This window comes from Neltuma alba, unplaced genomic scaffold (genome assembly GCF_004799145.2).
Source record: "Neltuma alba isolate B1F8T4 unplaced genomic scaffold, ASM479914v2 tig00005722_pilon, whole genome shotgun sequence".
In the NCBI taxonomy this organism is placed as follows: Eukaryota; Viridiplantae; Streptophyta; class Magnoliopsida; order Fabales; family Fabaceae; genus Neltuma; species Neltuma alba.
The window spans coordinates 40991-67177 of record NW_021634207.1 but is presented as its reverse complement, the minus strand read 5'-3'; the positions used below and the strand labels follow the sequence as shown (position 1 = coordinate 67177).

The 26187-nt window shown below is 37.2% G+C and overlaps 1 protein-coding gene across 1 annotated transcript; it reads right to left on the bottom strand.

The window, feature by feature from the left end:
- Nucleotides 1-926: 926 nt before the first annotated feature.
- On the bottom strand, nucleotides 927-25447 carry LOC114748458 (protease Do-like 7). The gene is made up of 24 exons (XM_028936862.1): nucleotides 25036-25447; nucleotides 24392-24462; nucleotides 23905-24039; nucleotides 17885-17943; nucleotides 17769-17805; nucleotides 17266-17391; nucleotides 17046-17135; nucleotides 16492-16557; nucleotides 16339-16395; nucleotides 16187-16252; nucleotides 15288-15395; nucleotides 12476-12556; nucleotides 11936-11985; nucleotides 11447-11612; nucleotides 10616-11116; nucleotides 7955-8137; nucleotides 7752-7857; nucleotides 6972-7142; nucleotides 6805-6884; nucleotides 5001-5228; nucleotides 2630-2845; nucleotides 2329-2486; nucleotides 2085-2196; nucleotides 927-1447 (listed from the first exon to the last, which is right to left on the bottom strand). Exons 1-24 carry the CDS (start codon nucleotides 25325-25327, stop codon nucleotides 1271-1273), a joined length of 3336 nt encoding a protein of 1111 aa, XP_028792695.1. The 5' UTR covers nucleotides 25328-25447; the 3' UTR covers nucleotides 927-1270.
- Nucleotides 25448-26187: the final 740 nt, after the last annotated feature.

Sequence of the window (26187 nt, the reverse complement as noted above, 5' to 3'; positions counted from 1 at the left end):
TAGATATACATATTCTGGTGCATCGTTTTGGTGTGGGGAAGATCAGTGAATATTATGTCAGGACTCACTCAGGAGACCTGTTTGGTTCCATGATCAAAACATGGTCACCGGGGTTGGAGAAAGAGCTAGGTCAAAATTGTGACACACCAGGATTGATCGAAAACATGGAGAAAAGAATTGCCAGCCCTGATAGATTGGGGATTCAACAAGAATGACGCTGGCGCCCCTCCCAAATGTCACCACTCAGCAAGTATTATTATAGTAATTCTCTATCCTGAGATAAACAACATGCATGGATATTACGACAGCTATCACTCGTCAGGGCCAATACATCTGAACTACTATATTAATTATCCACCTAATTGATGCATCTGAACTACCATAACTATCTCTAACGAGTCGTTCAGTCATGTTACATAGCATCAACAGATGACAAAGCCTTGGAATTTTGACCCTTCCATGGTTTATACCCTGCGTAATTATTGAAACTAGCGTGATAAACTAGGGCATTAAAAGGCAAATTTACCAAGTCAGCAATAATCCGGAAAAGGCGTAGTATGATACATTGCAAGCTTAATTCATGAAAATCTTGTCAACCTTACTGCCGTCCCCAAAGGCCTCGCTAACTTGCATATGAAAACTGACATAAATTTATACAATACTACCAAAATACTCATAAACCCAAAATATATATAGCATTAGCTTATGCAATTAAGCCTTCTACTTCGTACCAAATAAGCGCTTAATGTATTTAAAAACCACCTTTTCCAACTTGTATAGTAGACGATTATCCATACATACAAATATAAATATATACATACATAAATACATGGATATACATATAGGACAACTTCCAATATTTTGCTACAAAGAAAAGAATTCTTTCAATAATAAACACCAAATCAATTTTTTTTCCCGTAACGTTGTAATCACGAATAATTTGGTATCTTTTTTTTGGTGGATTTGATAGTAGTTTTCATAGAAATTCAGAGCTGTAACATCTTTTCCTTATAAATACACGAACCGGTTTAAGAATAATACTTCTATTTTTGGTTCGTTCTCTCGTTGCCCAAACTTGAGCATGCAGAGCTGTTTAACAATAAATATACAGTGAACCTAATACCAAATATAAAGTGAACCTAAAAGTACAATAACACGGTGCATGATTAATCCCGCGTCTTTCAGACCAACATCGCAGCAGATCCATTGACTCCCAAGTACGTCTTCCCCGACATTTAAAGATGTTCCTATGGTTCTTTCTCGCGCACTCTCATATAGGACCGCATTCCAACGCCTTAATTATATTACGATGCCAAATTGCAGTGTAAGGATCAAACCTCAATTCCCATGTAGGCCAGTAATGCAGATCTTGCTTCAATGTAAGGACTCGTGGCCTCCCATTAAGATGAACTGTTTTTACACGGACAAACTCCCCGTGTTTTAGTTCCTGCCAACACATACTCCCCGTGATTATAAGCTACAGTAATTCATGAGAACTAAAATCGAAGGTGAGATCGGAGCTATATATATAGTGCAGAGATGGTTTAAACAAATGAATTCATACAGAGAGCACCAAATCACGAACACTCTCAACACGGCATGTTAAGAAAGTTGCTGCATAAAACATGCAATACATTGTATATACAACCATGAAGCATCATTTAACAAAAACTGCATATTATATCACCACACAATTCTATTGTATCTTAACATTAATAACAGTAATCCTATATATAACATACCAGTAGTACAGCACAAAAAGACCTACAGCTGAATAAGTCAACAGTGACGCCATCAGGTCAAACGCACTAATAATTACAAATCCGGAAGAGGGAAACAGAATTGTATTTGAGGGAAGCCAGAATCTCATGTCAATAAATAATTTCAATCGCAAAGCAGGGAGTAAATCTTCATCGTAATTTCACATGTTCATAACGATTCAAAGAAGAAACCTGCATATAGATGCCATACATTCTATTGCATTTAATGTCACTTTGGATACCATATTATGCACACACTAAACAGGAAGAAAAAGAGCACCCACAGAAATTCAAGTTTCCTCCCTGTAAAATTAATTTGAATACCTTAGTCACATTAACAAAAGCATCTAAATCTGGAGTCGGTCTTTCATTAACTTCGACAATCCACTGAAGAGCATAAAGACCATATCTATGCACAGGACTGCCATGACACCACCTGCAAATTTTAATACATAGATGAAGGCCCTTACATGCTAAAATGTACAGACACCCACCTTGCTGGTATTCAATAATCAGCACTGTACATGTTTCAGAATAAAAGATTTGCAAGCACAAGATAAAACCATACCTTGCCACATACACGCCATGACCTTCTTCAGGAAGAAATCCAAGAGCCCGTACTGCTGGATGGGGATCTTGGACAATACAACCACACCAATTAATTGCCCGAGTTGTTCCATTTCCATCCCTAACATCTGTTCCCACAAGAAGATCAACTTCATTCCCCTGAGACATCATGCAAATCTATCATTAACACATAGCCCATATGCCTCAGTACAAATGGCCAGAAAACAGCCAAAGTTTTGCACATAAGCCAAAGTTTGATCTACACAAACTTTAATTTGCAAAGGACATAAGTTCTCTCATACCTGCCGAAAAATAGTCATGTGAAGCATCCCATCATTGGTATCTGATTCATCTAAAGCTTGACAAGCATTTTCAATGTCACGAAAGCATGTCACTGGTTCTTTATTGATTGCTAAAACCATGTCTCCTTGTTCTAAACAATTTTCAGCATTTGATCCAGCCAAACAACCTTTAACACGTAATACCTGCCGTCTAATTGGGTCTTTCTTAACAAGTGCCTAAAACATTATCACTTTTAGTTATAAGCATTAAATCACAAAGGCAAATTTTAAGCTTGTTCTTTCAAGAAAGTTATAGAAAATGAGATTTTAATAACTAAAATAAAAAAAATTAAAGATGAATGATTAGTCATATCTATCTTGCCTTGAGCCTTATCTAATTCATGATAATTTTGAGAAATTGCTTAAGTCACCATGTGTGATATCTAGGCCTAAATTTATTCAAAATACTAAGCTAACTTAATGAGAAAATATGAAAATAAAAGATAAAATAAAGGATAATAACAAACAGAATAGAATAATAACAAAATAAATAACCTTGATGACATGAACCAACTATAATGCCATTTTATTGGGCTTGGTTCATGGGCCTAAGGGTCCGTTCGGCATGGAGGACTTGTAGGTTTGGCTTTGTAAAATTTTTAGGAGGGGACGGGAAATTTTCTCAAATTTTACCTCCCTCCACTCCAAAATTGGGAGGATTTGGAAGGGAGGGGTATTGTTTTGGCCCAGTCTTCACTGAAATGCCCTATCTTAGAACCAAAAAATTTACTCAACCCTATCCTGCTCCTGCCTCTCTTCCTCTAGACATGTTCACTGCTTGCTTCATTACTGTCAGCCTTGTCCCCTCCCTCTCCTGCTGTTTGTTCCATTGTCTTCCTCGTCCTTTCCTCTTTCTCTTGCTTGTTGCTTGTGGTTTGTTCTTATAATTTTTTATTCCTCCTTCTTTGCATGAGATGAGAATGCTGATATGGATGTATGATTATACAAAAAAAGATAGGACTCATAATGAACATATACACGGAAAAGTTGGAGTAGTTGCCATTGATGAGAAAATGGTAGAAAACCGTTTGAGATGATTTGGTCATATGCAAAGAAGGCTTTTGGATGCGTCGATGAGAAAGGTTGATCAAACAGCATATAGTCCTCTAAAAAGACGTAAAGGAAGGCCAAAGATTACATTCAATGAAGTTATTGAGCAAGATCTTTTAATTAACAATATATCCAAAGATTTGGCTTTGGATAGAGCTTATTGGCATCATACAATCCATGGGGTCAACCTCACCTAGTGAGATAAGGCTTTGTTGTTGTTATTGTTTTTGCTCCCCCAGTTTCCATCAATGTTTAGTACTCACTTCATCAGTATCCTCTCTTGTTTTTGTAGCTTCAGGCTTGTTTCCTCTTTCTCGTCCTTTCCTCTATAACCCTCAAGTCTCTTCACCAGTGTATCTATGCAATAATCTTGATAATATGGATTGAATAATAGTGGAGTCAAGAATATTTATTTGTTTTTTCTCTACCCACAATAATAATTATTGTATATATTATAATTATAATTATAACATAGTGAGCAATTAAAGCCATCCCATGTGTTTAACACACACAACAATAACAACAACAAATTCTTATCTCACTAAGTAGGGTCAGCTAAGTGGATCGCACGACACCAATGAGCTCTATTCAAAGTCAAATCTTTGGATGTATAAAACACCATGTGTTTAATACACACATACGAAAGTATAATTATAATTACTGGATAGATATTATTGTATATAAATTAGCTAATAGCTAATGATAATTATGTAATTATGTAACTATATTGTAATAGTATTTTTTTCAACATTGAATTCCCTCCCCTCCTCTCCCTTCTCGAACCAAAGGTAGCATTAAATTCCCTTCCCTCCCTCCCTTTTGATCAAGCAAACAGACCCTAACAGTTGACAGTTTGAACTGAATAATACTGCAGACAATTCATACATACTCTGACCACTAACAAAGCCTGAAACAATATTAAAATATAGCAGGTTATACGATTTAAGAAAAAATTCAACATTCCTGACAGGAGAAAACTAATATGGGGACATCAAATATTTCATATATATATATAATTAACCATTATTAAAAATTAGTCCTGAGCTTTGACACCCCAAAAAAAAAAAAACTTTTAACAACCTTAAAGGTGAAGTGGTATATTGCACAGTATTCAAGTCTCTAGACCATGTAGTTTCTATTTAAATATTTAACCCTTGCAGCTACATTATGACAACAAAATAAAGTTCAAAAACATGACGTTTAAATGTCTCATGAATAAAAATTTACAAAGGCCAACTAAAAGAGTAAAAGCAGCAACAAATAATATTAGGAAGATCTATACCCGGATCCAATCATCACTTAATCCAAAACTCCGAGCCTTTGAAAGCAAGGTTGGATAAAGTTCGACCTCTAAAATTCTGACCAGTGGCATGGGCCTTTTGACCCCATTTATGAGGAGAGGTGGCCCTTTTGCACCAACAACGATTTTTTCAAGGACCTCACTTATTGCATATACAGGAATACCCCTCACAAATTGATGATCTTCTGAGGTACTGCCAGCAAATTTAAGCTGCAAGAGAGAATTTGACTATTAGAAATATCAATACAATTATAAAGTACATCACAAACACTCAGGTTTGGCAAGCAAGCCATAGCTGTGCCCCCAATGAACGCATTGTATATTTGTATTAAAAATAAATCTGAGTTTCCACCAACTCCCAACAAAATAATAGAATCACGACGTGTTCAATTGAAATGACTAGGTGAATGCAAAAATATTGTAGAAAAATTATAGGGAGACAATCACCGTATGCTTAGTTTACAGGGGAATCATAGAAATTAATGAGATCACAGTGATCATAATCGTACCTGAAAATGAAATGGAAAACAATGCTGACAGCATGAAAAAATGCACGTGCTTTACTGAGTAAGAAAGATTGCCAATCAAGGATAAAATATTAATTATGATGACATTTCTCACTCCTACCTACTTTCAGTTTTACCAGGTAATTCTTAATCATCCCGTTTATCATAATCTCAATGGCCAACAGCTAAGAATAATAATGTTTCCATACTCTCCATTTTGACACCTCCTGGGGATTTTCTTTTTTCAAAAAACTAGCCAAGTCCATATTAATCATCCAAGGACTTTAACATATCAATAAAATTACTACCTCCGGTCCTAAATATAAAATCTCGTTTATAATCTACAAACAAGGTCTTATATTTAGGATCGGAAGTAGTAGTTTTCAAAGGTACTTAACTATTTGCTTTCAAATCTGTGATTTACTTTTACAAAGTCCAAGTCACTTCTAATACATAAAGTCCCCATTAATTGATATAGGCATTTTAAAGTGGAAAAGGAATAGCATAGACTTCCAAGGACCACCCCACCACCAGGTAGCCTTTTGAAGTTTGTGTAAAAATTGTCTTCTCTCGTCTCTTTCCTGTTTTTAGCTTTCTTCTCGTTGCCTTCTTCTACAAAGATGCAACTGTTTAAAGTTAGACCTTTTATATTAACCAAATGGAAAGATAAAAGACTAAAATCATTAAATTCTCCCACCAGAGAACTATGGACTTGTAACTTGAGTCAAGCAAGCTAAAGGACTATGGGAAGAGACTCAAGACAGAGGATAGTGTTGGGGAGCCAAGGCTGCCTTATCTATTGATGAGGTGGCTAAAAGAGGTAGTGAGATGCTGTAACTACCACGAGACATGAGGATGGGTGAGTTTGGACAACAAAAAGAGAGGTTGTGGTGGTAGAAATTTATCATCAAGTTTGGGGTCTTAGAAGAGGCAAGGACGAATTGTTCTGGTTTTGTAAGAGTCTTTGGCCTCACAAACGCTATATTTTTGTCATGTCATTTATTTTAGTCTTTTCAGCATTTTGTTCTCCCTTGTAACCACTCTAAATATATTAATGCCCATACTTTCCTTTGATTCAAAAGTGAGTTGTAAGATAAGGTCCATAAATAAAAAAGAACCAAGAGTTCCATCAGAAATATATATTTGCAGGATCACAGTTTAATCTTCCATTTAGAACTTTAATATTAAGGGTTATTACATGTTAGCACTTTAATCCTGCCTATCCAACTCTTCCCAATGAAAAGCGTCAAGAAGCTTGCAACAGGCAAAGAGGTGTAAACCTGAGTTGAGAAGCTTCCCCATATCGCTTGGACCCTTCCATGTTCATCTGTTAGCACACCCGAAAATGTACTACCAAAATCTGGATTAAAATACATCATGAGATCAGACATGTCAGAAGTATCCAAATGGCTTGGTGACAACACAAAGTCACTCATCTGGTATTTACCAGTATCAAGTTCAATTACTTCCATATTGGTTGCTCGGTATCGTGGGCTATCAGCACCCCCTATATTTAATGCAGCACAAGGATTGGTAACAACAGATTTCCTAGATGTTGCTTGAAGGTTTCTACTCAACCCAACAAGGTAAACAGAATCTCCTCGACGTAAAGCAGGCTCTGAAAGACAAAATGCAATTTAATACAAATCTTTCATCATTATGGATGATTGATTAGCAAATTCGAGTGTCCCCATACTCTGCTTGCTAATCACATCATCTACAACTAAAATATATTCCATACAAGTGAAACGCTTATGGCACCTTAAAAGATGCTTCCCTGTCCCCAAAATAGTTACTAGTAAACCAGAGCCATTAACTTCGACACATTAAGTATATTATGATGATGATGATGATGATGAACTGAGTTCTATCCAGTATTCAAATCAAACTAAAACTATCAACAGGGCAAGCATATAAACAAGTCCATTCAAGGTTAATTACAAGCAAACCACTTAGGCCAAGCTCACTAATTAGATCCAAACTATTCCTTGACAGAAAGTAGACAGGAGAATTTCTACTTTGAAGCACTAGAAAATCAGAAAATTATATATATGTTTTAGTTTCTTTTTCCCATTTTTGCCAGCTCATGGCAAGGGCGAAAGCCAGTCAACATTTCGTGAATCTAAAGTATGGATCATTATGCCAACGAAATTTGAAAATCAGCTCACAAATCCAGATTTTATAATGCTCCCATAGGCCCACAAAAGAATAACATAGTCAAACCCACCAGTAAGTAGCGTTGCAGCACAAACAACCGATGCACCAATTGGTCCCAAAGCAGATGGATCATATGAAATGAGAGCAAAATTGTGAACAGGATGAAGAAATACCACCTGCAATTAGTTTGAAAACATAGGGATATCAAGTTAAAAAGAGCCATGGTTTTTGTTTATTTTAAATTAAGGGTCAAATTCTATCAACAAAATTTACCTCTCCCGGAATTTCTACTGGGAAAGCAGCAAACGATAGCATTATATCAGAAGAGGATATTGCAACAGTATTCTTGTCAACAACGATTAATCCCAAGTTCTGGGAGTGATATATTATGACACCAGTTCCGAAAAAATGTTGTGAATGAACACCATCAAGCATACATGAAGGAGGGACATGGACCTGCATACCCCATAACTTTTAGCATAACCAGATTGTAGCACATATCAAGAAAATTTATGAACTGCAGAAGGAAACCACTAAGTTTGCTCCAGATTACACCAAATAAGCATTGGTGTTAAAGCACTATATAGTCCACACCACAAACAAATAGAAAGAGAAAAATCGAAATGGATAACACACTTTTGGCTCTCAAATATAATATGATAATAATGCCAGAGGTCAAGAGGGAAATCAAAAACTGCATAATAGAATTTTCCCTTCCAGAGCTTTTCAATAAGAAATAAGACCTGAAAATCAATTCATGTCCCATATTGCTTAGCAAATGACACAGAGTATGAGCCAAATAATCACAGTCAACATTTGTGTTTCTAAGGCCCAGGTATCCATCACAGTTTACGCAAAGATCATTTGTAGCTGTTAAAACATTACAAACACAGAAAAAAAGTTGATGCCTAACACCAACAATCAACAAATATTCTAAAACTATAGTTGTAAAGGAAAACTAGAGTCATATTGAAGAGAGAATCACATATTCAGGAATTTCTTTCCAAGATAATGCACAAGATGCCTTTTAAAATCTATAAATCGTCCTACAAAAACTACTGCTACATATCAGTAATAACCCTGCCTATCCTCTGAGCATACTTATGAATAACTTGAAAAAGTCATCCATTATGTGTAAAACTGATGAGAAATGCGTTAGTGTTATGGAGGGTCCTCTAGAAGAAACATGTTTGTGTTACATATGTTCAAGTTAAAAGGATATGCATGTAAGAACTCCTACAGATGGGTCAAAAGACTTTCCTATGACGATATATCAATATGAGGTATCATAGTTTAGTCCTTAATTATTTGATCAAGTTTTGGACATTCTAATCCAGCACACACGAAGGGAAATCCTTAAGCGTATATTAGTCTTTAGCCCTACCAACAGATCTAGAGGGAGACCCAAAATGAAACTTTTAACCTGATGACGTCTTACAATCCAATGGCTAACCTCCCTTACTAAGACAAGACATATTGTGTTTGTTGTTGTGTTGTATGTAAAACTAATGAATACACAGAAAATAAACCAACTTGCTCATTCAATAACATTTGGAGCCATTGATGTAGGTGCTTAGATTGAATCTCAATTCTTGACAATTTTAGGTAGTAGAATGGAAATGGGACCAGGATAATATTTCAGAAGACTCAATATTATTGTTCATATGCAAAGACCCAAAAAAAAAAAAAGGAATTCACAAGACAGTTACTGCACCTTACGTAGGCAGCTCAAACAACCCGAGTCTGCTAAGACAAGCAATTCATGCTTAAGATTCACACAGAAATCATCTTGCAAAACTAAACGAGCTAGGAACACAATATCAAGACATGATAGATTGAACTCTAAAATCAAAGATTACACATTATTAAACCTTAAGCCACCAGTTACAAATCCTAACATCAGATTTAGACTTAACTCATGTTGATATAATAGTACAAATACTACCTTTTAATACTACAATACCCTAGCCAAGGGAATAGCACTATTTTTCTGACCATATATTATAAATACAAAGACACGTATGGTGTACAGATAAACCATACTGATGAAATAAGGTTAAAATAGTTAGGACAGACACTTTTTCCTCAAGTTCGTTGAGACTTTTAATTCCCATGCCCTGAAAATATTTAGGTAATAGTAGTCCATGAGTAATCGATGCCTGATAATCAGCTAATAAACTTATCTCCCACACCTCTCTTCTTCTGTATATAAAAGAAAAGAAGGCAAGAAAGACAACGGGTAAGGGAAGGAAAACAGCACCAAGGTCTAAACATTGGGTGCCTTAGCACCTGAATATGACTCTTACCTGGTTAACACCTATCTGCCAAGGTTCTGCTCGCTTCACTCTCCTAGAAACACTCAGCCTTATCTCACTCAAATGGCAGCACCAGGCTGCCAGCAATCAACCAGTGATGTACTGCCAAGATGTACAACACCCCATATCAGGTATGGGTGTGAGCCCAGAACCTCAATGAAAAAACACGAGCGCATAGAAAATAACGACATTTCTCATGCACACGCTATACCATGCTTGACTCGAACCAAGTGCGCACACAAGAAAGACTTTCAAGCAAACATTGTATCACATTCATAGCACCAAGCCAATCAAGAAACGAATGTAGCAACTAAGAAGTACCAACAAGATTTCAAACAAAGTAAACATTTATTGAAATTTTCTTATTAGGTAGAAATAACAAATGAAACTACTTCTTAACTCTTCTAGCCTACATATATAACATTTAGAGACAACAGACCCAAGTAGTTACAAGTAACTGCAAACTAATTCTTATTTCTTCTATTAGCAACTTTAACTACTACAGTTTCTTACTCATTACACGTATCAGTACCTTCTTGTTTCAAATAAGTTACATAAACCCATGCCCTTGGCCACAAATGCATTAATGAACATTATGACAAAATTTATATAATATTACCTCAAACATCACAAGAGTAGGCTCAATCACCCGTTCAGCAAATGATGCATTCGCTGCTATTGCAGTGCCTGCACCTTGGGAGTACATTAAAACTTCACCCTGCATTGAACTTGACTTTTCCTGTTTGGTTTCCCTGGCATCATTCAAGGAGGAATCAGCAACAATATTTCCAGCAGCTGACAAATCCTCTTCAACTTTTCGTTTTTTTGCACCACCATCAGATGCATTATCTGTGGCATCTTCAGAACTGGCCTGCATGCCAGTGATACCATCAGGCAACTCTTGATTGTCATCTTGGTGCATATGTCCCACACAAGAATGCTCACCAATGGGTGAAGCTGACTGGCCAGCCAGATTTCCAACGTCTTTAATGTCGGATGATAGGATTAAGGAATCAGATTGAAAAGCAGGTTTTGCAATCCAGAGACCACTACAATCATCACGAGTGTATAACTGGGGGGACGCATACCATTCATGGCGGTCAATAGTGACCAAGACAGACTGCAGTCATAACATGAATTTATGAAACAATAATCAATAGACAATACCTTCAAGAGACAACACCAGGCGCTAATTTGGCAGATAAATATATTACCACCCCACTCTTGGAAATATTTCTAAATCATAATGTCCATGAAGTTATAAAATTAGAAGAACTAAATTGTAGGCTCAATTATCTATGAGCACAGGAAAACAACTGATCCAGAATCAGATAATAGTGTAGTGCCAAGAATTGACTATAGCAATAACTAGTAAAATACACGCCACATCAAAAACTTTAAATATACATTCATCTGATTTCATACATTTTGAACATATAATAATTATTACCTTCCTTCGATAGCGGTCCATGTGGCCTATATACTCCAATGGCACCCGAGCACCCCTAGATACTTTGCAGAGAACTGATATTAGTTCATCAAGACAAGATATTTCTTCACCAGCAAATTTCTTAATTATTGCATGACGAGGAACTCCTGCTCGGAAGAGCATATAACTGCAAAATATAAATTCCACGCATTCAATATCCACATGACAAGTACCTGAACGTGAAACACCAATTACAAGGGACCCCTGCCCCAGCACAACCCTTGTAGTTATGCCCTGAAGGAAGGAACGACATAAGACCCAACAGTCATTTGCAAATTCTCGTGTGATCAATAAATTTCATTGTTCTCACCCATCCTTAGTTGTTTTCATAGCCATAACTAACAAAAGCATATCAATATTTTTGTGATCAGTAATATTTTTTTTTAATTCTTGGGGAAGGGCAAATAATTATAAGTTATGCAGTTGTAATATTTCTCTGTGTATGCATACCCTGGTTCAGCCACATAAACAAGACCACAATGGAAACGGAAGTTTCTAGCCTGCATTGTACAAAATAAACAAATGCTTAATTAGTCAGCTAGCTCAGAACTAAAAAAATAAGCATCCATTACAAAAGGGATGAGCAGAAATATTATCTGGGGGGCTGAAGCATGAAGAATTAAACATAAGGGGTGTAGAATCATTGTAATCAAAAGTCAAGACAACTCTGTCACAGTGAACCAGGCATAGATAAAAAGGAAGCCTATGTCACAGTTTATAAGAAAAAGATGGCAATTTCACGATTCATAGGAAAAATTAACAGAAGATAAACATAAAGAGATAGATAGGCTGGACCAATAGAATGAATGCAAATACTCTCTTAGTTAACATTTGTTAAGTAATAGGAACATCAAACATGTTCAAGACGCAAATATTTATTCAATACTCAACTCACTCAGCCCATCACAACCAGCAAACTCATACTCAACTGATGTTTTCTACAGAAAAGGGAAGTAAAATACAATACATAGCAAGTAGAGTCCAACTAACCTGCTGGTAAGAAAGTGGATGTATTACTGCACCACTGACTTCTAAGAAATAATCAGGAGTTATTGAGTGCAAATCTTGCACCTATCACAAATATTAGAAAAATATCATAATTTAGAACCATTAACGCAATAACATGCAATGCATCATTTGGACTTCGAGAAGATAATAGTAAGTGCATATGTGAGCTAATGGCTATTGGTAAAGTTCCTGAATCATAAAGGCCCCAAAAACAGTGGCATGCCAGGAAAATAGTAGAAATATGTTTGAACTCTTGTACCATGAAGGAGAAGAATAACTATAACTGTCAAGCATTCACATACTATTAAATTTTCTAGGTCAGAGTGCTTTTAACCTAAGTGATAGCAAATCTTCTGCTATTCTCCACATATTCAATGTTTTGAATTCATTAAGCACTACATATTGAAATTTGAAACTAGAATAATAGTATGTTTGACACTAAGTTATCATGCATCAATAAGGATTGAATAAATACTTGTTCCGTTCATGATTTAACCCCAAGAAAAAGATAAACTCACAAAAAAATCATTCCATGTCTGAGGTTCTTCATCTTCCACCCATTGACTCCTGATTTACAGTTCCTGCCCTTGCTTCATCCTCTAAAGGCTCTTTTGATGTTGTCAACTTGCCCCTCGGCTCTAGCACCAACTCCTTCTTTAAATCTAACCTACCACCAAGTGACTTCCCGTTGTATCTTAATCCACTCATAAACCTCATCCCACTTACAATCATTTGTCAACATCTTATATGCTTTAGTGTCTTCTTTGGATTTTGTTTATATTTCAATCTTAAACTTCAGGAAAATCTACCTTTGTTTTGGGTGTGCATAGTAAGGGTTGGTTCAAATGGACAAGTTTGTTTGTTTTCGGGTGTGCATGGTAAGGGTTAGTTCAAATGGACAAATTGATCATCTAAAAGCTTGATTAATTGTCAGAGGCTAGACTCAAATTTTTTGGCTTGATTATGGCATCATTGTTTCTTTGGTGCCCAAAATTACTTCTGCCCACTTGTTTCTCTCCGCCATTGCCATACACCATTGGCCTCTTTATCAGCTTGATATAACAAATGTCTTTCTACACGAGAAACTTGACAATGATGTTCTTATAGAGCAACCACCAAGTTTTATTGCTGAGGAGAGTCAAGAAAGGTTTGCTAACTACAATGTTATCTCCATGGGTTAAAAATAATCTCCTAGAGCTTGGTTTGGCAAGTTCAGCTCAATTATCGAAGGATTAGTAGTGATTCAAACAAGGGCCAATCATTCAATGTTCTATTGCCATACTTCTTTAGTTGTCTATGCAAATAATATTGCCATCATCGATAAAGATGAGGGTATTCTTCCACTCAAGCAACACCTTTTCAAACCTAAGGTATGGAAAAAATGAAATATTTTCTACAAATAAAACTTGCTTAATCTCAAGCAAAGGTTGCTATATCACAAAGAAGATATGCTTCACGGCCCGTTTGGAATAACTTAAAAGCAGTTTTTCAATTGTAATTTACAGAAAATGAGGTATGTGAGAAGAGTTTCTCTCGTCTTATGTGAAACGTGCATATAACTGCTTATAATCGTGATTGTGAGAGGAATTTTGCCTCGGCTTATGTGAAACGCACTTATAAGTGCTTATAATCGTAATTCCAAACAAAGCCTTGGACATATTGGCTGCAATAAGTATTTTGATTGAAAAGTAGTAATTACTCAATGGATCCTCTAACAAATCTAGCAAGAAATTGAAGATTGGTTGAAATACTCAATTGTCTTACCACTACTCGTCCAAATACCTCTTTGTGATGCTCATTTGGATACCCTAGTTCACATCCTTAGAAACACCAAAGTAACTCCAAGACAAGGTTTGTCATATGAAGATAAAGGAAATGCTCAAGCTGTTGGCTATAATGATGCAAAATAAGCTGGTTCTTTTGATAAATGATCCCCCACAGGATACCGTGTCTTTGATAAGGGAAACCTAATCTAATGGAAGAATACCAGTGTAGAAATGGAATATCATACTATGGCTCTCGCAATATGAAACTTGTATGGGTGAAACAACCTCAGGAATTGAGATGTGGAAATATCGATTAGATAGAGTTAATTTGTAACAATCAAGCAGCCATGCATATCGCTTTTAATCTAGTATTTCAAGAAAGAACCAAATCTATTGAAGTTAGTTGCTAATTTGCAAGGAAGGAGATACAATGCAGGTCCATTGGTACCAGGTCTTTCAAAGGCTGTTAGAATATCAATCAGAAATTAGGTCCTTAGATCATCTGGCAACTAAGCCAAATTAGCCCCTGGTTTATATGTAACAAGTTCACTGATTTATACGCACTCCAACTTGAGGGGAGAGTTAGAATATCAATTAGCAATTAGGTGTTGCACTTATTTGCAGATAATGGCAAATGATACGTGTAGGCATTCATTCTAGTAGTTAGTAGATTAATTTTCCTCCTCTTTATATATAGCAATGTACTTTCTCAAATAATTGATGAGAACGAAAACACAAAATAGAGATAGTAGAGATCTTTCTTCACTTTCTCATCCACTAGCATGTCTCCGTAGTTTGAAAAGTTGAGTTTTAATATAATTGGAGGGTTGTATTATCTTAGTAACACTTCCAATTTATTTAAATTTACCAAAAGAATGCTTTTGAGCCTCTTTCTAGAGACGAGAGGTGGTGGCAAGTTAATCACCAAAATGTTAACATTCTTTATTCCCATAAGAAAAACATAAACACCAGAATGCGTAAAAACGATAAGTGTAAACTATATAATATCCAAGCAAAGCTAATCTCACCAACAAGTTCACAGTCACAGATGTGTGACCCCTTTCAATTTGTAATTCAATGTTCTTGTTGACACTGTCATCAAGCAAAGATTCCAGTTTCAGGAACTGAGTGATAACCTGCGATGAATTTTATGGAGTCACTCCGGTAAAATAGATAACCAGTGAAGAATGCAGACAGCGGAAGTTCCTGTTTTGCAGTTTTCAGAGACAGAAAGTAGATTCTGCAAACTATAATGCTTGATCACTGATCTACTAGTGAGAAAGCTTCAAAAGATGATTTCAACCTAGGCATCAAGAAGAGGGCTTCTTTTGGAAACCCCAGTCCTAACATTAAAATTGTTGTTAAAAAAATTAGATCTTGACATGGCCTTGGAAGCAAAAACAATTCTGCAACAAATCAAATATATGTTACTTAAGCATCAACACAATTCTGCAACAAATCAAATATATGTTACTTAAGCATCAACGTTCTCAGTGTAGCATCAAAGTTCAGCATAATTATCATAAGCGTAATTATCATAAGCAACAGTTTGGATGCAAAACTCCTTCTACCATATGAATTATTCCAAACTGATGAAATCCCACATCAGGTAGTTCCAATATATAATTCTTTCCCTTCATAAGCCTGCTTTTGATGATGGGTTCCCCCATCATAAAAGACAGTTATTTTCTCACATCAAACCTCTATAACCAAGAATCGAACTTTATTCAGATCACTTAAATGATCAAGCTAGATCATTTTAAAGCCAATTCCTGTTCTATTGTTCAAACATATACATAGTATTGCCAATAGGAAAGTTATAGTGACCATTCCCACATAAAAGGGCAATAGAAACAAAGGAAAATCAGCCAAGAAATGAGAAGCAAATTTAAGAAAAGAAGCCATGAATCACTTCAAACAAACTTACTTGGCCATTGACACGAACAAGCACATCACCAGGTTCCAAATGCTTATAACCTGGGCCACCTGGCACCTAAGCAAGTCAAGGGTTAAAGCCATTAAAATTGAAAGGAAATACCAATGAATAAATCACCACGGTTTTAAATGACAAGTGCTTACCACAGAATCCACAACAAGCATTCCAGTTTCACCTGCTGGAGAAGCATGCCGCACTATCTAAACAAGCAAAGGAAGTATGAACAACACACGGCGTATAAACAAAAATGTTGCCCAGGAAACATAACACAAGTGAGAGCATAGAACAATAAAAACCTGCTCTGTCTCACTTTGGAGGCCAAGACGACGAATCTCATCAAATCCTTTATGGAGAAATGTCACCTGTATTATCAATTTTAACAAGTAAATTTACACAACGCTTGATTGCAAAGATAAAAAAGAAGCATCTGTTTGAAGGACAGTTTAGCTGCAAATCTACATGGGTAAAATATCACAACGATGAGGAACAAACTATAAGGAAATTTCTCGAGCAACATATATCTATCTCGCTGATCCTGATTCTCAGTCTATCACTTTCTATTTTCCACCACAATTACACCTTGTTAATGGAGAGGAAGCTTTAATTATAACAAATTTAAAATCATAATAAGACATTGCCACCAGTAAAGATGAGAAAAGGGTAAGCATGAAATCACATTCAACAAGCATTTTGTGCCATGACACTGGCCCATGTTTGCAACATAGTAAATTTGAAATGCAGTAGGTTTAAGTACTTCAATAATGCAGTTTACGGACATTTTCTGCCTCAATGTAATGAACAGATTGACTTCAACAGCCAAAAAGCGAGGAAGGGTTTGCAAAGAACAAACCTGGAGGGTACCACGAGGTATAGAAACTGCCTTCCATTTACCTAAACTAGCATCACTACCCTTTTGAAGAAACCTTAGAGCTCTCACAACCTGAAAATTAAATCATCATATCCATTTCACCTTTCATAAACAGAATTAGTTGCTCCTCACTAGAAGATTGGTGAAAAATAGGAAGCAACGGACAAGTATTAAACTAAGCAAATATAGAGGAAAAGCTTGCCCGCTCTAGAGGGAAAAAAAATGCTGATGCACTTGATGTTTTGCACCCAGCATTCAAGGCAACTGCTCTGCCTTGCCAATCTATAACTGGGGAGCCACTTGATCCTCCCTTCGTGCCGGATGCAGCCTGGAAATAGATAAGATTGCAATCAACAAGACAGAAGATGCACAATTACACACATACCAATGACAACGTGTAATACTAGTTCTAAACCACTTAGCCAAACAACTGCATGTTGACACTCCTTTCCCCCAACACCTCTTTCTTCTTAAAATTTTCAGCTATGAACTCCATTTCTCTTCTTTTTTTCAAAAAAATATATATATATATATATTTTGCGATTTAATAGTAATTGAATATACAATAGGAAACCTAACAGGAAGAATTACGAAGACAGGACCAGCCATATACACCCTAGAAAGCCATTACAGGTATTAAATTTTGAAGAAAAGAAAAGAAATCAAGATGACCAAACCCATAAGTTAAAATCTGTTCTCACTTACTTGCATATAGAAAGTATTGAAGTCATTATACCCATCCCTGCATCAAAATATAGCATGAGTTTTCTCCTTTCATGAGACTACTAGCATGCAAGTAACAACACATATCTATTACATACTTTTTATAGTGAGGAGCATCCCTGTCCAAACGAGCGAGTGTACCAGCCAAAATGGAGACCTAAAGTTAAAATTCAGAATAAATGCTAAATAAAAAATAAATAAAAGTCATAATCCTTGGTCAAAACATGGAGAAAATTGCAGTTAAACTCATAAATCAACCAGGAAATTGTGACCAATTAATTAGCATGACGTGAAAGAATTACGTACAACTTTTAGTGTTATGCCAATGGAAAGCAGTTGATGCTTGTGTGTCCAGACACGCTCACACACATGCACATACATACATGCTTTATATATTGACCAGAGAGAGATTATATGCATGTTTGTACTGGTGGTGGGAGATCACGTGCATTCCCCCACCTCATCCCCATTGAAGCTTTGGTGTTTGCATGCTTTGAAACACATGGAAATGCCAAAACAAGCATTCTATAACCAATGGGACACGTTTTACGTCAACCACATCTCTTAACCAAAACATGCTAGTGGAACTTTATTATGATTGGAACTAATTACAAAAACCCTCCAGCAAAAGAGAGATCGACATATTTCCTTTATATGAGCATCACTTTAACCCATATGTCCGTAACTATAAAGTAATGTTCAATTCGCTTGATTCTAGAAAGCATTGGCAAAAAACATTTGAAAAAATGACAGCTGAATAAGAAATATCTGTTATATTAAAAATATAAGAAGTAGTTAGTTAGTTAGTTAGTTAGTTCAGTGATTCCGTACAGAATTAAGCCGTTGGGAGCTAACCTATATAAAGGGGTTCCTAAATCAATTGTGGTGTGATGTTTTGTTTCCAGTGAAATATTCAATCTATTCAGTATTCTCAGTACCTCTCTCTCTCGTCTCTCTGTTTCTCCTACTCTTTCCCTCTCTTTCCTCTTCTTTTTCAAATATCATAACAATTGGTATCAGAGCCTTCGATTCTCGGCCTACCCACTGCGACTCCACACCATATGCCAGAAACTAGAACAATGGTGAACAACAAAGCATTAGACGAACGCTTACAAGTGATCGAAGACCAACTGGGCTCCGTTTCGACGCTACAGGAGACGGTTAATGGAGTCACCGATCAACTTCAGGTTCTGGCGCGAAGCATGGAGGACGTTCAACTATTGGTGGCGACCCAGAATGAAAATCGCGAGCAACCCAGAATCTTGAATCGAAACCAAGAAATGCGAAACCACGATGCGGCGCGACCTCGGCAGATGCAGTTCACTCGAATGGATTTTTTGAAATTCTCCCATCAAGACGTCGTCGCCTGGGTCCTGCGTTGTGAACGGTATTTCGAGTTGGATAATACACCTGAGGAGGCGAAGGTGAAAATGGCGAGCCTACACCTCGATGAAGACGCGTTCCGTTGGCATATAGCGTGCGAACGGCGATGGCGGGGAGCTCTACCAACGTGGGAAGACTATATCGCAGAATTGAAAGATTGTTTCGGTCCCTCCGATGGGCGACCTTCTTCGTTTGCGGCAACTAGGCACTCTCGCTGAATTCACTGTTCGTCGAAATTTGATATGGCAGAGGAGTTATTGGTGGACGCTTACCTCTCTCTGATAAGGGAAGAAATATCTGGGCCCGTTAGAATGTTCAGGCCCAGAACCATCAGAGAGGCTAAAAGCCTTTCCCGAATGCAGGAGATAACCAACGACCGAATTAGAGAAAAGAAAACAGGGGAAAGGGGAACTAGATATGTAGCCCCTGGTTCATCAGTGTCGTCCATGTCTCTTGCAACATCAACTCCATACAAGAATGCATTGCTTAATGGCAGCACCCAGAAAAAAGATAAGCTTGCCATTACTGTCCAGAAGAACACAAATGGTGCCTTCAAGAACTTTAACAAGAATTCCAAGATTCTTACGGCTGAAGAAGAGGCTGATCATAGGGCCAAGAACCTATGTTTCTACTGTCATGAGAAATTCTCAAGAGACCACAAATGTCCTCAAAGACAGAAAATGCAACTTCATTTCATTGATCTGGAAGAAGTAATGGAAACCAGTGGTTATGAAGGAACTGAACCAGAGGAGGATGATGATTCTATGCCTCTAATATCCCTCCACGCAATAAAAGGAATTGACAGCACGGATGCTATGAGGATTCAAGGCTTTGTGCGCAAAAGGAGTATTCAAGTTCTAATTGATAATGGGAGTACTCATGATTTTCTAGATTTTAATCTTGCTCAAAAATTAGGGTGGAAAGAAAGTGGTACGGATTTTTCCTTTGTTCAGGTTGCTGGAGGTAGAAGATTGAAGGTGCATGGGATTTGGCATGGTTTTAGATGGCGTATGCAGGGCATGGACTTTACATGTGATTTGAGAATCATAGAACTACAGACCTATGATATTGTTTTGGGTCTAAAGTGGCTTAAGACTATTAAAAGTGCTTTCTGGGAGTATGAGACCCTCACTATGCATTTCTGGTACAAGGGGCAGCTTTGCAAACTTCAAGCTACCCCTCCTAATTCAATGAGGATGGTGCCACCAAAGAAGTTGGGTTACAAGAAGGCTCAAGAGCAGCAAATGTTCCTGATTCACTTGCTGCAACCACAGGGACAACAATTGCAGCAGTGTCTTTCAATTCAAGATGTAGACGAGGGGGTTCCAACAGAAATTCAACAGGCTCTAACTGATTTTTCAGCTTTGTTTGAGGAGCCTAAAGGACTTCCTCCTTTACGTGAGGGGCACAATCACCCCATTGTTTTGCAAAAGGGAACTGATCCTATCAGTTTAAAGCCCTATAGATATCCTTCTGCCCAAAAGGATGTCATTGAAAAATTAGTTGGGGAATTATTGCAGAATGGGGTTATACAAGATAGCTCCTCACCATTTTCAGCACCCATTGTTTTGGTTAAGAAAAAGGATGGCACATGGAGAATGTGCATTGACTATAGGGAGCTGAACAAGAAAACTATAAAAAATCAGTACCCAATTCCTCTCATTGAGGATTTACTTGATGAATTACATGCTGCTAAGTGGTTCACTAAACTGGATTTAAGAGCTGGGTACCACCAAATCAGAATGGTACCTGAAGATGTGGAGAAAACTGCTTTTAAAACTCATGCAGGGCATTATGAGTGGCTAGTAATGCCATTTGGGTTGACTAATGCCCCTGCAACTTTTCAGGGAGCTATGAACAGTATTTTTAAACCATTCTTAAGAAAGTTTATTTTGGTTTTCTTTGATGATATACTGATTTATAGTTCTTCCTTGGCAGATCATGTGGAGCACCTGATTCAAGCTTTCAAAATCTTAAGGGAACATCACTATTTTGTGAAGAAATCCAAGTGCACCTTTGCTGCCAAGAATGTTGAATACTTGGGACACATTATAAGCAATGGAAGAGTCTCTACAGACCCTAAAAAAATTCAAGCAGTTGCTGATTGGCCTATTCCTCAGTCTATTAAGCAACTAAGGGCTTTTCTAGGCTTGGCTGGCTATTATAGGCGATTTATTAAGGGATATGGAGGGTTGGCTAAGCCCCTAACTCAACTTCTCAAGAAAAATGGGTTTAAGTGGGATGAATCTGCCACTACAGCTTTCAACAAGCTGAAAAATGCCTTAGTTACAGCCCCTGTTCTTGCTCTTCCAGACTTTTCTAAGCAATTTATTGTGGAAACTGATGCATGTGGCTTGGGTATAGGTGCTGTTCTTATGCAACAAGGCCAATCAATAGCTTTTTTCAGCAAAGCTTTGGCTCCCAAGCATTTAAATCTTTCTATCTATGAGAAGGAATTGCTGGCGGTGGTGCAAGCAGTGGAATATTGGCACCAATATCTAGAAAGAACCAGATTTGTAATCAGAACAGACCAGCAAAGTCTTAAATATTTGCTTGGACAGAAGCTAAAGACCCCTTTTCAAATGTACTGGATAGCTAAATTGATGGGTTATGATTATGAGATTCAGTACAAGAAGGGGAATGACAACTCGGTAGCTGATGCCTTGTCAAGACTACCTAGTTCACAGCTGTTACAAATGTCCCTTGACACTACTTCTCCAGAATTAATGAATCAGATTCAGGAAAGTTGGAAGAATGATGCTGATTTGGCTGCCATTATTTCTGAAATTGAGAGGAAGGGGTCTGCTCTTGGAAAATACACATGGGATGGCACTTATTTAAGGAGAAAAGACAAACTTCCAGTGGGAAATGATGCTTCACTAAGGCAGAAATTATTGGAGTGGATTCATGCTAGTCCACAAAGGGGTCATTCAGGAATTCAAGCCACCTATCAACGAGTTAAGGGGCTGTTTTGGTGGAAACATTTGCATAGGGATGTGCAGGACTTTGTTAAGGGTTGTGATACTTGTGCTCGCTGCAAATATGAGACTACTGCATCTCCAGGCTTATTGCAGCCCCTACCTGTCCCTAGCAAGGTTTGGGAAAGTGTTTCAATGGATTTCATTGAGGGTCTACCCAAATCTGGAAATAAAGAAGTTATTTGGGTTATAGTGGACAGAATGACTAAATATGCCCATTTTATTCCCCTCTCTCATCCCTATACAGCATCTACTCTTGCTCAATGTTTCCTAGACCAAGTGTATAAGTTACATGGGGCCCCGGTTGAAATCATAAGTGATAGGGATCCAATTTTCATCAGCAACTTTTGGAAGGAATTCCTTAAAGTCTTAAAGGTGGAACAAAAGCTTACATCGGCTTACCATCCTCAAAGTGATGGTCAAACAGAGGTCTTAAACAGATGCTTAGAGGCCTACTTACGTTGTATGTGTTGGGAAAGCCCTAAGGAGTGGAGTTCTTGGATATCCTTAGCAGAATGGTGGTACAACACTAACTTTCACACTTCTACTAAAATTACACCCCATGAGCTATTGTATGGGCAGAAACCTCCAATTTATGTTCCCTACATCCCTAGATCTGCTGTGGTTGAAGCTATTGACAGAAGTTTTGAAGCTAGGGAAAGAATGGTAGCTGTCCTAAAGCATCATCTACATAAGGCTGCTAATACTATGAAGCAAAGGGCAGACTTAAAGCGTTCAGATAGGGAGTTTCAAGAAGGCCAATGGGTTTTTCTTAAATTGCAACCTTATAGGCAGATTTCAGCTGCAACTAGAAGCTCTCAAAAGCTGGCTCCTAGATTCTTTGGTCCCTACAGAATTCTAAAGAAGGTTGGTGCTGTTGCTTACCGTCTGGAATTACCCTCTGAATCCAGAATTCATCCTACATTCCATGTTTCAATGCTTAAACTCTGTCCAGACCCAAGTGTTAAGCAGAGACATCCACCTATTGACTGGCCAGCAGTCCCTACCACTCTATATCCAGAAAAAATATTAAACAAGAGGGTTGGTAGAAAGAAAAGAAGGATTATTACAGAGGTTCTGGTTCAATGGAAGGGACTTCCTGATGAAGAGGCGACTTGGGTATCATTATTCAGTTTACAGAACCAATTTCCAGATTTTCAGATTATTGATCCTTGAGGGCAAGGATCTTTTGAAGGGGGGGGCATTGTTATATTAAAAATATAAGAAGTAGTTAGTTAGTTCAGTGATTCCATACAGAATTAAGCCGTTGGGAGCTAACCTATATAAAGGGGTTCCTAAATCAATTGTGGTGTGATGTTTTGTTTCCAGTGAAATATTCAATCTATTCAGTATTCTCAGTACCTCTCTCTCTCGTCTCTCTGTTTCTCCTACTCTTTCCCTCTCTTTCCTCTTCTTTTTCAAATATCATAACAATATCATTAGCATTATCTTGAACACTGGTAAATGAAATGAAACAAGAACTAGTCAGGCCTAAGTTACAGTATCATTATGCCAGTTCCATCGACTTGATCAATTAACATAGACCATTGGGACCATGGATGATAGATATAATATAGACATACCAAATAGCCATTTTCCTTCAGCAGCAAATTAAGATTGAAAAACAAAAGAAGAAGAAAAAGAAAAAGAAGAATGATATTTAAAAAGTCCAATGGTACAAGCTTGTCTATCAAATCATTAACCGGGTAACAAGAAACCAAGGGATGACAATAGAGAGGTGAAAATCATGCTAATACCTTCTCACCACTATCATTACCAACAACTCTAATCTCTAGTCCAACACAAGCCGCCTCTGGAGCAAGAGGTATCTCCTCATAGTTCAAAAACTGTATAGCACCAGGGTCATAGCGAAAGAACCCAAAATCGTGGACCTGAATAATGGCACATGAACGATGCTTTTATCAACACACACATGAACACACAAAGCGGGAATATTTCCAATCAATTTTGACTAACTTATATTAATATAACAAAACGAAAATACTTTGAACCCTAGAAAAGGTTGGTGTCAATAGATGTTTACAAATACATATATAAAATCTGCCTTTCTGCAACATGATGCAGGCAACAATGCAATGAAGCTTCTCCTCGTACGGAAAAGCATGCATGAGGCATGACTGAAATTCTAATCAAGTGAAACAAACAACTCTGCCGGCTAACAATCAATTTGATGGTTTTTGACAGCTCTTTGATAATTAAAGCTAAAAACAGAAGTCCACTCACTGGATCTCTGTAGATCGGATGCACAGGAACTTCTTCACGGTTCAGAAACATAGCCTCTGCTACTACGGGTCCTGCACATTTAAGACAGGAGGAGAATAGAATTTTAACAGATTTTAGACAAGAAAACCTTGAAATGACATAATGAGATAGAGAAACCCAGAAAATTAAATCTGCTTTCTTTTGACATTCAATAACGTGTCATCAGATAAGGGTTAGCCATAATATGACAGTGAAATATGGAATATTGATTTTAAACAACATTTCTCAACCTAGAAGAATTACGTGGTTTCCAGAAGGAAAAAAGAGCAGAAAAGAAAACAGAAGAGGAGGAGGAGGAGGAGGAAGAACCACCTCGCATTTCACCCATGATCCATCTGAACACGAAGACAGGTAAGCAAATAATTACCAGAAACATTACTTTCAAAATACGAATCTCATTTAAATTGGGTGCGCATTTTTGCCTTCAAATAAAATTGCATCCAGAAACCCTGTTTAAGGAATGTTTGGGAAACTGTTGGGAAATAATAACCGTGATTCTCACTTCAAATAACTGAAAGATAGTTCATCCAAGGCATGTTGGCCTGAAGCCCACTGTTTCAGTGGTTTTTTTTTCCTGATCGGAACAAAGAATTGAGAGTAAGTACCAGGCTTCACAACATGACGATTAGTAAGAATGATTCCCCGACGCTTGTCAACAACAAAGCCAGTGGCGGAGCCGACACCGGCCGACTCAGTATCAAAAGCCCGGCAAGCCGTAGTTCGCAAAACAACGACAGCAGGTACGACTCTGTTCAGGGCTTTCCTCCAATCGTCGGCGGTGGCAACATTTTCCTGGAACGGAGGGTCGATTTCCATGCAAAGGTCAGCCTTCATGCTCGAGTCTAACCCGATCGATGCCACGGCCTCCGACCCCAGCCTTTCCAGTGAATCCCCCATTCAACAGCTCTTGCTATCTCAAACTATACTGGAGTGATAAAACTAGAAAAAATTCCCAACAGAAATTGAGGGAACGATTAGGGGTGGCTGTTGTGGGTCAATAAATGCTTAGTCTGAAAGCTCTAGTCAACTCCCATGCGATTCATCCCCGCGTGAACGATCTAGGTCCAAAAGGGTTTTTTATTTGAATTCATTTTTGTAGATTGAAATTAGTGGGGAAAAAAGTCAATCAGTATAATTTTTAGGGGAAAAAAATTCAAAAACTTGTTATGATAAGAATAATCTCTCCCGGGGGGTCCCTGACTTGTCTTTAGAACTCAAGGTATGAGGAAAAATATCGCACATCGCGCAAAAAAAAAAAAGAGAAGAAAAATATCGCACGGATATATAAAGTTAAATTAAAATATTAACCTAATCCAAATTGCGATATACTACCTCTAGTCCTTAATATTAGCTTACTAATTTGAGAAGATTAAAAAAATTAGTTAAATTAGTTATTTGTAATAAATAAGTACTCTCCTTCCTATAATACTCCTGCTAATCATATGTATTAGTTAAAACTACCATTTAATGGAATATTCAACGTGTGTAACTATTACTAGGACAATTTTAAAAAAATAGATAAATATAAAATACAAATGAATTGGGGTCTTAATGTTTTATATTGAGAACTAAATTAAAAGTCAAACCAGCTCTTATATTAAGGAACAGAGGTAGTAGCTTTTTAAATATTTGCTATGCTTGTAAAATTTATTGACAATAAATGCAATGGCTACTATTATTAAACAAATGTCTCTATTTAAATCCTATTTAACAGGAACTATGTTATAAAATTAAATGGATTAGAGGTATTTTATAAT